General features: G+C 33.6%; 3 protein-coding genes across 3 annotated transcripts in view; 1 reads left to right on the forward strand and 2 right to left on the reverse strand.

The window, feature by feature from the left end:
* Positions 1-13,087, forward strand: part of LOC130635502 (uncharacterized) — a 99,798-nt gene that overhangs the window by 55,711 nt on the left and 31,000 nt on the right. The window lies entirely within an intron of this gene.
* LOC130635496 (tyrosine-protein kinase HTK16-like) lies at positions 1,565-10,022 on the reverse strand. Its single transcript, XM_057444829.1, has 13 exons — positions 9,301-10,022; positions 8,560-8,806; positions 7,612-7,679; positions 7,121-7,258; positions 6,449-6,616; positions 6,107-6,326; positions 5,544-5,671; positions 5,335-5,388; positions 4,987-5,079; positions 4,475-4,660; positions 4,036-4,127; positions 3,086-3,212; positions 1,565-2,631 (listed from the first exon to the last, which is right to left on the reverse strand). Exons 1-13 carry the CDS (start codon positions 9,871-9,873, stop codon positions 2,437-2,439), a joined length of 2,289 nt encoding a protein of 762 aa, XP_057300812.1. The 5' UTR covers positions 9,874-10,022; the 3' UTR covers positions 1,565-2,436.
* LOC130635501 (NFU1 iron-sulfur cluster scaffold homolog, mitochondrial-like) lies at positions 10,845-12,811 on the reverse strand. Its single transcript, XM_057444838.1, has one exon. The coding sequence runs from the start codon at positions 12,159-12,161 to the stop codon at positions 11,310-11,312; it is 852 nt and encodes a 283-aa protein (XP_057300821.1). The 5' UTR covers positions 12,162-12,811; the 3' UTR covers positions 10,845-11,309.

Here is a 13,087-nt window from a genome sequence, read left to right on the forward strand (position 1 = left end):
TGCGAATGTGTGTTAGCTTTTGTGAATAGTAAAATTTAAAATGATAAACAAAACCCTGAGAAACGATTACCGCTCATTAAAAGTTATTAAAGAAAATAAATAAATCAGTGGGGAGACAGGTTATTAAAAATAGTGGTAAACACAACCTAATTTTTAAACCTCTTTTCACAACTACTATAAACGAGGTGGCAAGAGATCTGGGAACAAAGTTGACATGGTAATTAACCTGGGAACATATTTATTATAATTTAACATTTCGAAAACATTTTTGGTGTTTTATGCTGCTAAGAATATGTGAATTATGTCAACTGTATTTTAGCACACACTGCGGGGACTGGGCTGGGATTGAATCTTATCAATAAGGAAGGCTTCGAATTTTTTACACCCAATTTTTACCTTATCTTAGTGGACGCTTTTTTGAGGTCTCATGATGTCCACCGAGAGGTTTCACTATACTTATCTGGACGACAGGGGTGGGTGCCACAATCGCGGACAAAATAAACAAAATAAAAGCAGTTTTTTGTCATTTTCGACATGACTGAGAGTGTGAATTAGTCAATACTCCGCAACTGACAGGCTGTAAAGCCGTTACTAGCTTTAAGGATTTACTAGTGGCTTTTTGTAGCGCTTACGCGTAATAAAATAATTTACGTCAGTTCAAGAAGGTCCTGAAATTCTTATAAAAAATTTTTGTGCTGACATCAGCAACAATTACCACGTTTCTAGAATACGAATTTGACTCTGTAACCCAAGATCCAAAGCCCAAAGTCTATGAAGCTCACACCTTGATGTCATTGTTGAAATAACGATAAAAAGAAACTGTAGTTAAGCGATTGCTCAGATGAGAGCTGTGAATGCACCAGGTATCTTTCGCAGAACCCTCATTGGAAGCACCACCAATAGGAACTGTTTGTTTGGTAAGTATTCAATGATTACGTACTTTTAACTGCAAACTCTTAAAATATCGAAAAAAGTACATTGAAGTGTAAAATTGGGTTCTGACTGAATTATTAAAAATCTACTTAAAAATGAAGTCCAGGCTGTAGATAAAAATCATGTCATATAAAAAACATGAATTTTTCTGTGCTTGCAGAAACACGTTGTAAAAAGCACAACCATCTTAGTTTAGCAAAGAATATAATAACTTGGGGATTTCGGAAATAACCGTGCATACTGTACAAAAATTGCTCTAACAGAAGAGTGATTGAACATTCAATAAATCTTTAGCGCGGCATTGAATCAACAGTAAGGCCTGGGTACAAAGTTGACACAAAAATAAATTTGAGGTGATCCCACGAGTGAGGAACAATTGTTGTAGAAATGTGGCATTTTTTATGCATTTCAAAAATAAAAGCATGCAGGTTAAAACATTACAATTTAAAACATTAAAATTGATATTTGAGGAGTTCTTAAACTTCACTTTCAGAGAGGGTTTGATGAGACTTTTTAAAATTAAGGGGAATTAAAGAGTTTTAAGATGGCATGTCAACCCTGTTTTAGTAGATCCAATATTACACGAGTAGTGATTGACAACAGTCAGGTTTGAGTGTAGAAACAGATAACAGACACAATTTCATTTTATCTTGTCCAGCAAAGAAATAGAACTAAACGTTACAATAATAAAAAAAAACATGTTATAAAAATAAGATTTAAAAAATATTTTCCATATTATTGTCAGAAGTATAAGATACTTAAAATTAAAAAAAAATAATGAAAATATGTATGTACAACTGAAGAGTGAAGCATTTTTAATCTCGGTGAATGCAAATAAGAGGAGATACTAAAACTAAAAATGGTGTCCACGGCTGCGCTCAAAGCTCCATTTATCACAAGGTGGACTTATTGGTATAAATCTGAGGGTTACAACAAAAAATATTAATTTATTAGTTAAACTTGAACAGGGAATGCTAGAAATCTCCTTATCTCAGAATTTTCATTGTCTAGAACAATTTTTTTCACCCTCCTTCACTGTGTCTAAAAAAACGACCACTCAATGGACCAAAAACTTCTTTTATTGTTTCCATCAGAGACTTAGTATATACACGAATCTATTAGGCAGCTTTCTGAGTGCTTTATTTAGATTAAGTTTCTCGCGCAATCTTTTGTCAAACACTAGCGTGTGTTTAAAATGACAAATGTTAAAAACAACCGATCTACAGGGAGTGCTGCTTCTTAGAAAGCAAAGTCGATATTCGTCAAAAAGAAAGTTACGATAATTTTAAATTAAACCACAAAATCACGACCTCGAAAACCGCTATTACGCCAACGTCTATAATTTGACGACTGCTAATTGGTATGAATTTCTGATTTTCACCGTCAAACTCATAAAAAGAAAGCCGCCAAACCGCGTCGCAAAAATCAACACAAAAAAAAAGTCGGCGTTAAACAGGTCAGTAGGTTATGGCAAATGCGAAACAGAGCATTCAACCTGTTGAATTATTTTTTCAACCTTTCTCTGTATTTTCTCGCATCTTCATACTCAGGATCAGTTGAAAAGATGGTGTGTAGTTCTTCAAATGTAGGCCGGTGCGCAGGTTCTTGATGCCAACAACGCAACATGATCTGATAAGTATGTTCTGGACAATCGTCGGGTTTTTCCAGTCTTTGGCCACGTTCCAATAGCGCTATTACCTACATTGAAATTCGAACTTGAATTCAAAGGAACTAATAAAGCCATAAAGGCTGGATCGCGGTAACACTTTAGACGCGATTTAACATGCATTAAGTTACGATTGTTCAGTTTCATGGTTCAAAGTACATAGGGCCCTGGGTACACCGATGTAAAATATATCGCAGGTGTTGTGTATGTATTTACCCGTAAGAACAAAAAGCGTATACTCGAAAAAAGACTTTTTAAATTTTGTACATATGAGTGGTCATTTTCTGCCGTAAAAGATTATTTCCCAATTTAATGCATTTTTTACGACGCATGCCAGTTGAGAATAATGCATTTTATAACAATTAAAAAACTCGCTTAACATTTTTAAGCGAATTTTTTAATGTAGAAGCGACACGCAACGCTAGAAGACCTTATCTATGGACTTCCTTTAATAAACTTTCTAATAAATAAAAAACAAAACCTCACCTCAGCTCCCGTCATTTCTCCATATGGTAATTCACCGAATGTAAACATCTCCCACAACGTTACACCGTAACTCCAAACATCAGACTTTTGTGAAAACGTACCATAATTAATCGACTCCGGTGCGTACCTAATAAAGAATTGACATATTATTACATGATTTCATTGTCTCTTCTCTACTACTGTCGAATCAGATTACAATTGATATATTATAAGAGCAGGCACCCGGTTATGGCAAACAAATTGAATATGCACCCATCACATAACTATCATCCATGTATATATCCTTTTTAGCGTTGCTTCTTTTTATTTGTTTTAGACAAATGCAAACTACACACCGGACCAACAAGATGCATGTTTTGACGGTAAAGCGATGAGAAAGAAAAAGGTAGCCTTGTGGTAGAGCGTTTGTTCTCAGTGCAAAAGGGCGCGGGTTTAATCACCGAGTCGAGTAATTCCAGAAACTATAGAGATGCAAGTCGGTCTGTTCTGCCTAAAGTTCAGCATGAGATCAAAGTTGATGTCTTGGGCAGTTATCTATTTGAGCGATTGCTGGGTTTGAAAGAGTTCTATAAGCTCCTTTAGAAGCTTTATATACACTAGGACCCATTTGCAGGAACCTCTTTAATCCCAATACCAGTTTGAAGTAAATAGGCTATCCCGGGTAAATAACCAATAAGGACCCATTTGCAGGAACCTCTTTAATCCCAATACCAGTTTGAAGTAAATAGGCTATCCCGGGTAAATAACCAATAAGGACCCATTTGCAGGAACCTCTTTAATCCCAATACCAGTTTGGAGTAAATAGGCTATCCCGGGTAAATAACCAATAAAATATTTCTCATGGTCTTAAATTAGAATTTCTAAAATTACGCCTTACCGTTATGTGCTTTTATTTTAGAACAGCTTAAACTGACTAACACACTAGATAAAAGGGAAAGGATGTTGGTTACCATTTTACAGGCCATCTTCCACCTTGCTGTGCTTGGTAATAATCGCTTCCAGCTCCTACTGCACGAGACAATCCAAAATCACTGATCTTTGCCTGAAAGAAATTTGCATCGCAATTAAATCTTTGTTGTGTAAATGTCGGGGTATAGGGGAGGAAGGAGGGGGGCGAGTGTCGTGCGAGACGTGGGGGGATAACGTCCCCCCAACTTTCCCTTAAGTCATAAAACTTGGTACGAAATTTAATACGCTCTTTTACACAGTTGTACCATACTTTTCTTTTCTTTTTTAAAAGATACTTCTTTACTGAACCTCAAAAAACGCCTAAACGCACACGCCTAATCGCTAAGCGCCTACCATTTGTGGCATAAAATTTATTCTCATTAAAATAACCACATGTAAACAAATATAATGCATATCAAATACTCTCAAACAAATGCATACCTGGCTTTTTGTAGCAAGTAAGATATTTCTTGTGGCTAAATCTCGATGTACGAATCTTCTGTGCTCGAGATACATCATACCCGATGCTATTTGAGCAGCCCAAAGTTTTAAATCAACTTCTTGGATTTCTGGTTGGTGGTCAATCAAATGGTCCAGTAATGCACCCAAAGTGATCAGCTCTTGCACCTGAACATTTACAATGTATATAATTTACATGCTAAAATATAATACAGCGTCTTAAACATTTCAAGCCTTTTAACCAATTCTTTGGCTAGTGGCTAGTCTCAGCAACACTTTCAAGCGCTCCCTAAAATAATCCCCTCCCGCCCCATAAAACGTACAAAATTTTGTTAACGCTGTTGGCTCTTATTACAGCATTTACTGTACTCTTTCATTATATTTAACACTCGACGAAACATTCGGTTTGTAGGACCAAACCTAACAACATCTCGTAATTATTGAAAACTTGCCAGAGTTTTTAGCCAATCACAATTGCATAAATTGAAACTCACCAATATCATTGGAGGACCGAGACACACACCCAGTAAACGTACTATGCAAGGATGATTTAACTGAGACATTACTCTGGCTTCGCGTAGGAACTCCTAAAACAATTGACTACATTTAACAAATGTATTTGGCCAACCGAAGTAGTTCTAATTAAAACATACTATCATAGAAAAAGCACGCTTGTAACAGAGTTGTCAATTGTGCAAAAGAAACTTGAATCCTAATGGAGGGTTATTACCAGTGTTAGTACAATAAGCAGAAAAAAAGGTTTCTTGCTCTAAAAAAGCAAGAAACATTTTATATCTAAAGAAATGAAAAATTGCATTAAAAATTTAAATGTAAGTTCTTACTTTTTCTCCCTGTTGTAATTTATCTTGATGAAGTGTTTTCAAAGCAACTGATATCTAAACCAACAAAGCATGATACTATCCAATCGCACTACTAAATCAAGAATTTCTTCACATTCTATATTTTATAACAATATGCTTACAGCTCTAAGCTTGCTGACTTAGCAATGTTCCTTTGCTCATTTTGGAAGCTTTTAAAAGAATTTTTTTACCTTTTCACCATCAGGACTTGTCCAAACTCCTTTTAACACAGACCCAAATTCTCCTACACCAAGTTCCTGTCCTAATTCTAACGACTCGCGAGGTATCATGGTTTGTTGCACAGAACTTTGTTGTTTTGCTAAACGAAATTCCACATTAAGCTACAATATGCAAAACTGACTGGTAACTAGTGTTCTATTATAAATTTTGTAACTTTGTTAATGCCAACATCTGTCTAAATTTGACCATTAAATTCTTGATATATTGGTGCATTGAAAAAAGTGTTTCTTTAGACTAAAACAACAGCAAAATTTATTACCTTGAGTTTCATTGAAGAAATAATATTAATTTACGGTTATTGATAACATCGCAATTTTTTCAGGTACTAAATCAGCAGCGTATATTGTCACCTTGGTTACCGGTGTCGTGACAGAAGATTTTAAAAACGTAAAAAGGAATTAATTTTTAGGCCAGTGAAGGAAAAGGTGCATTTGGCTTTGATTTTCTTAAGAAGAGAACAACTCAAGACATCCTGACATGGACGAGAAACCCCAAACCTAAGAATTATACTTACCAACTGGCTTTGGCTGTGCTACAGGAACAGCCGGAAGTGGAGCCGATTTCATGCTGCCAGGTCTAGATGCAGGAACTGGGGCTGGACCAGATGGGTGAGGAGATGGAGCAGGTGGACGCCCTGCTGGTGTCGGAAGTGGTGGTTTCGGAGAGTGTAATGGTTTGGTTTTATTGAAAGATCCTTCAACATCACGACTAATTGGTAACTGAGGATGTGGATCCTGAAAAAAAAAATATATATATAATACAAAAGGAAAAAATGGAAAACTGAAAATTACCTTGTTATTCACAATCATTTACACAATTCAATTACTCCGCAACGTGTAGATAACACATCACTTACTTTTGGAGCAGGTCTTGGTGGAAGCTTTAGTGGAGGACCAGTAGAGTGAATTCCAACAGGTTTTTTCAAAACAGTTGGTAGGCCATCTGAATATTGTATGTAATGATCAACCAAATGCGGCAACGTCTCAAATAAAGGTCCATCATCAATATAAAACCAACGATCAGCCTGAACAGTTCAAGAGCAGTAAATTACTATAATATTTTACAAATTTAAACTTTTTACCTGTTTTATACATATATACTAAGCAGTACATCTCAAAAGCTTCCCTAGCCACATTAAGATTTCTTAATATACTTGTAAAATAACTGAACATGCAATATGATATGCTTCGAATAAACTTGCCCACTTTTATGGTATTTTTTAATAAACGCCCTCACCCCTTAGATATTTTAAGCCCACCAAAATTTTCGTGAACGATTGTAGCTATATGGTACGCACATCAAAAAGGAACTGGTAGTATATATCGTCATATTGCAAAATTCTGGACAATCAAGACAACTTTACACATGCTGTTTCTAGTTGCGATTAAGTAAGCATACAGTTTTAGCCATTCATAGGTTACTCTTACTAATTCTCAGTCTCGCTTTTAACGTAAAATTGAATTTTGAATGAAAGTATGTCTTAATAGCAAAGTTAAAAATAGTAAAAATTAAAAAAACACTGGCTTACTCTACTTTGTATTTTGAAGTGATAAACTTTCATTTCGAATACGAGAGACAAAACATAATAACCATGGCATGTGATACTACTTCTGATCAGAAACAAACCATCTTGTAGACCTGCATGGTCCAGTTGGATAACAGCCCCCTTAAAAATCAAAATAAATCAGGTTAAAATTGAAGATGACTCTCAATGATTAACTTCTATTTACATTACTTACGAAGTCCTACTTTGTCTTATATTCACCTGCTACTTTAGAGTGAATAAAGTATGGAGTCTACAGTTATACGGGTTAGTTTGGAGAAGGCTTGTAATTTTAGATAGAACTTAAAAATGACATTAACCCAAGTTCTGAATTAAGTTTTATTTTTGCAACGTTTCTCTTTTGGAAATTATTTAAAAAGAAAGAAATATCAAAAATAGATGCTAAGCTAGTTATATGCATTTTAAATTTTCTTTTTAAGAAATACAAAAAGGAATTTTTTATAAGCATGACATACATTTCTGTCCAAATTCTGATGCAGCCATTGTGAGCTTGTAGTCTTCGGGGCTGGGACAGGATAGTTATCTAAAAGAAACATGTCAAGACAGAAAATAAAATTTCATCTAATTTATAAGAACCCTGGACTGAGTTTTATTAGCTAAAATATAAGAGGGTTAATTTTGGTAATCTAAAAAACTTTCCACAGCAGTTTTATTAATTTTTTCTGGGTGTCATTAATATATTTTTTAATATTGTAATCTAAGGAATTAGGAATATTTTTTAGCAGCTTTAAAACATAAAGGAAACATGGCTTAAATTATAGAGAAAAAGAAGAAAATAAAAATGATGACAGAATATTATTTAGGGTATTAGTGTCCTCTAAAATTTTGTTTGGTCTTTGTAGTGATCTCTGGATTGAGTAAAACAGCCTTTTTTTGGAAATAAGAAGTGTAAATTGTTTGTATCAAATGGTTGATTTTTGGAGGAAAGCCTATGAAACCAGAACAATCATATATATTTCCCTGTCACAAAAAACAATCTGTGAACATTTAACAGCACCTCCTTATTTTGGGCATCATAAATGGCTGTTCCCATGAATTGGTGTATACCGATGTCTGAATTGACTTGGATTTGCACCTGGAAGTAATATTCCTCAATTTTCTAACATAAAACTAGATTGTGAAAGTCTGATTGTGCTTGTTAACTACTGGCTTAATTGAAATACATGCACTAGACCAAAGTATTTTTGCTAGGCAAAACAAAAAATTTAGTTCTTTGCATCTTACGATCGAAGAAGAGTGAAGTAACTAAAATGGCACAGAAATTTTAAACACTTTCGAAAGAGACATGGCCTTTTTCTATCCTGTCAAGATTTTTGGTGCTTATAAGATTCACTTATTGCAGTATTTCATGGATTAAATTCTGTCCTAAAATTTAAAAAACATTACAAGAGAGACAAGCTTACCAAAAAAGTCAACAATATCATAGTTGTTGTATCTTAATGCCAAATCACGAGGCGTGTCTCCATCCAACGTCCGAGGATGTATTGATGCATTAAATGACAGTAAAACTTTAACACAGTCTAGAAAATTACGCATTGACACATCGTGCAAAGGTACCCAACCATTGGATGGGCTTCTTTCATGAAAATCAGCATGTCCTTGAGATATGAGCATGTTTAGTGTTGATGCATAGCCATTAGTACAAACAATCTAGAAAAATGAACAAATTAAAAAAGGTAAGTTTTTAAAGTTACTATAGCAACATTTTTAGTCCTTCACTAGCCCTCCTAATTCAAAATTGTCCACATAAACGCCATTTGTTTACTTAACATTTGCATAGGGGGTTTCATATTGGTAATTTGTAATTTATTTTCTGACCATAAGGTCTACTTGAAGTTATATATATAAGTTATAGCTTGTACAAATATTATGTTGGAAAAAACTTGCCAAAGTGAAGGTGTGCTTTAGGCGTCAACATGAATTAGAAATACTGTTTATGTTTTACATTAGCCCTGCTACATTTTTAATCACCTCCTTTTTGTTCAAGGGCACTTTTTTAAGGGTGCTTATTAAAATAATCCTCTTTTCAGCAGGAAATGTTTATTTTGTCATTTAAGATAGTTAGTATTATAACAAATATTTAACTAAACAGAAACAAAAAATTTAGGATTTTAAAACTTTTAAATAAATGTACAAAGAAGTACCTGAATAGGAGTTTTTCCAAGGCTATCTGAAACGGCAGTGCTAGCACCAGCATAAAGTAACAACGAGACTGTCTTGTCATCATGAAGATTGCATGCTATGTGCAATGCAGTATCACCTTGCATATTTCTAGAGTTTATATCCCGCTTTACCTCTGGATTCTGTAGTAACTGTCTAATAGCATTGTGGTCTTTTTTAGCACATAACGTGTGAAGTTTTGTTTCTTTGCCATATTTTAATGTGTTCAATGGGGGCATCCGGCCTTGACAAAAACTTGTTAACTTACAAGGCAGTCCATCGGGATTAGTTCTATAATGAGCAGTCAACGAGTCTAAACCGTTAAAAATTGGTCCATCATCAATAGAAAATTTATTGTCTCCTAAACAATGCACCTGAAAATGCATAACCTGATTTTTATTCCACAATGATAATACATAATCTCCTGGGGCACTGCTGCAATCTCGTATTAAGTAGCAACCATCCCTTCCAGTACCATTTCGTGATAATGTTTGTGTCGCTACTTCCCTTGATATTTTTCCATGATACCACAGTAATGACCCATTGTTATATGTCATTTTAGTCTGCAGGATTTACACGATAGTCAAATGACTAACCTAAATCATTAATATATACTACAATATTATGTATAATATATTTGCTGGATTTCCATTGCTTTTTCTGTTTTATTTTTTAATTTTTGCACCTGAAAAAATAACAAAAACAGGTGAAGCAAAGAATAATTAAACAAAACTATTACTTAGGAATCTTAGATATTATTAATTGCTTTTAAGTACAATAATTGTGTTTAAAATTTAAAGAAGGCTTGGTTTATACCTTTTAAAATCCTTTCTTTTAGAGAATTAGAATACAATTTAGTGTTGCTAAAGGGATTAGGTGTGATGAACTGTTTAGACATTGATTTTCTTGTTAAAAAAGGGCCTTTATACCACTGTTTATCTTAAGCATAAAAAATTTATCTTGGTTCTGGGAAAGAGGAGAGTATAAAATATCTTATAATTTATGATATAATCTCATAAAAAAGTTTGGAGCCTATTGAAATAAAATGAAAAAGAGAGACTATGTATAGAGAAATTTAAACCAAAGTCAGTTAATCAAAAAATAAAGAATTTAAACACAAAGCTACAGGTGAATCAAATGTTTTTAAATTTGTGCTGCTTAAACACAGATAATATACAGGAGCTCTTGCTTTAGATTTATTCAAAATTATACAGTGATGTACATAATGTATTCGACTTGGGTTAAGGTATAAAATATACTGAATTGTTGAAAGAAACTTTTTAATTAAACTTACAAAATTTCTTTACGCAACTAAAAATAGTTACAGATGAAGTTCCAAAATTTTAACAACCTTTTCTTTTTTACTAAATTTTCCTGACATAAGTTTCTGGGCTAATATTCCTACAGTTTTCTTTAAAATGTTATTTTGAAAACATTTATTGGTCCATTACAATAAATAAAAACATTATTTGATGAACATCAAACTTTATAAGCACCTAGGAATGTTTTTAGACAAAATCCAATAATATTATAAAGCCTTGATAATTTATTGCCACCATGTTTGTTATAAATACCAAGATTGATAATTCAATAAGTACTTCAGCTTAAATACACAACAAGAAAAATGTAAAATCAAAATAAATATAAAGTATATAGTACTGACAATAAACAACTCATAGATAAAAAGCCATTTTGTTTCACTTTGCAAAGAACAGTAAGAATATGCCACATAATCAAAAAAATAATATTCTAATATCATGCAAGTATGGCTTATACATAAAGTTGAGATTTATGTAACGTATGTAACTAAACTTTTAGGTTTTACGCAGGGAATTATAAGGTGGCTAAGATATATTACTACACACTGCAAAAGTAAAATTATAGACCATTAGAACTAAAAGTTGTTTTTATACAATATAAATCATCAGACAAATTTATCTACCTAAACATTTCTACAATACTATTCAAAAAACAATCTCCCTTCAAACATCTTTTAATCTTTCTCATTCAGTTTTTCTTCAAGTTTTTGAAATTCCTGATCACTGATATCGTCAAGCTCATCCCTTACCTCTTCAATTCCACTAACCTCTGGAATATAAAACTGCATCATATTCTGAACACCATGTTTTAACGTAATTGATGAACTAGGGCAATTCGTACAGGAGCCTTGTAACTTTAACTTTACAATGCCAGTTACAGGGTCAAAACCCTTGAACAGGATATCTCCCCCATCTTCTTGAACAGTAGGTCTGATACGAGAGTCCAACAACTCTTTAATCAAGAGCACGATTTCGTCATCATCATCACAAGGAGCAGTGTCATCAGCTGGTTGATCGTCGCTGAGTATAGGCAAATTGCTGCTGAAAAAATCCATAATGGTAGCAAAAATGTCTGGTTTGAGTAAGGCCCATGATACCTCATCATCATCTGATTTTGTAATGGTTATAAATGTCTGTCCATAAAACACCCCTTTAACCCCATGTATCCTGAATAGCTGTCGAGCAAGCGGAGAACGATAAGCTTGTGATGCTGATGGGATATCTACTGTGCCACTCTCCAATACATCACAACCAGGAATAAACTTTAGGCTGTTCGGATTTGGTGTGTCTTGAACGCGGATAAACATAGTACGTGTAAAGTTCTGTAAAACATTTGGTATTTTTGTCTTGAAAAGTTTGCTACTGGTCTCGGTTATTTTGTAGAAATTAATGTACCTGATGTTGAAAGCCAATTTGATTCCTTTAGGCAATATACACATGCATCTGTTTGAATATGACAAAAATTTCTTGGAAACGTGTCTCAATGCCATGTTTAATAATTCCTTATTAAAAAAAGAAAAAAACATTGCTGAATTACACAAAAGCAATGCAAACAATACAAACACTTTTTATGATCTGATAAACCATGAGGTGATGGAAGTTATATAATGTAAAAGACAGAAGTATTATTTGTTCTATTGAAAATACTTATATATGTGCAATATGTGTGAGAACCACTTTAAAAGAAACAATTTACCAAAATAACATAAATAGATTTATAATTATGTACAAGCAACTTTCACTTTTGGTTAAATCAATCAATATTCCGAATCTAACAGCACTGAATCTACTGATTTCAAGTCCTTATATGGATACTCTATGTATGCAGATTTTAAATTGATCACTATTTCCTTGAAAAAGTCAAAAACAAATGGGTCACTCAGATCACAAAAAAAATTTCTTATTTATTAAGCAACTGCAGACGAAGAGATGTGTGCCCTCTAGACGGGAAATGTCAGGATAAGCATGTAATTAATCTATGCAATGTGTCCACAATTAACAACGAAGAAGATGCAAACTACATAGGCTTCAAGCAGAATACATTCAAGTCCTGTTACAACCAACATATACACACATTTAAATAAGAAAACAAGTTAAACTTCACAGAACTGTCTAAACACTTGTGGCATTTGAAGAAAAAAAGGTATAGAACCGATATTTTCTTGGTGAATAATCGACCATAGCTCTCCTTATAAGAATGGTGGAAGCACATGCAACCTTTGTCTTACGGAAAAGTACCATATCATCACATCTAACTTGAAACTATACAATGAAAGAAGAGAACTGGTTTCTACTTCCATCATGTAAACAAGTATTTCTTGAAAAACTTTGAAACAATCAGACTCGACTTAATTACATTTTATTTTTTCTTTCATACAAGACATTAATATGGTTTAGAATACATCTGATAATCGCTCAGCGTGAAAATCAGAGTTATGTACATACTTTAATT

The sequence above is a fragment of the Hydractinia symbiolongicarpus genome, chromosome 3, assembly GCF_029227915.1.
Source record: "Hydractinia symbiolongicarpus strain clone_291-10 chromosome 3, HSymV2.1, whole genome shotgun sequence".
In the NCBI taxonomy this organism is placed as follows: Eukaryota; Metazoa; Cnidaria; class Hydrozoa; order Anthoathecata; family Hydractiniidae; genus Hydractinia; species Hydractinia symbiolongicarpus.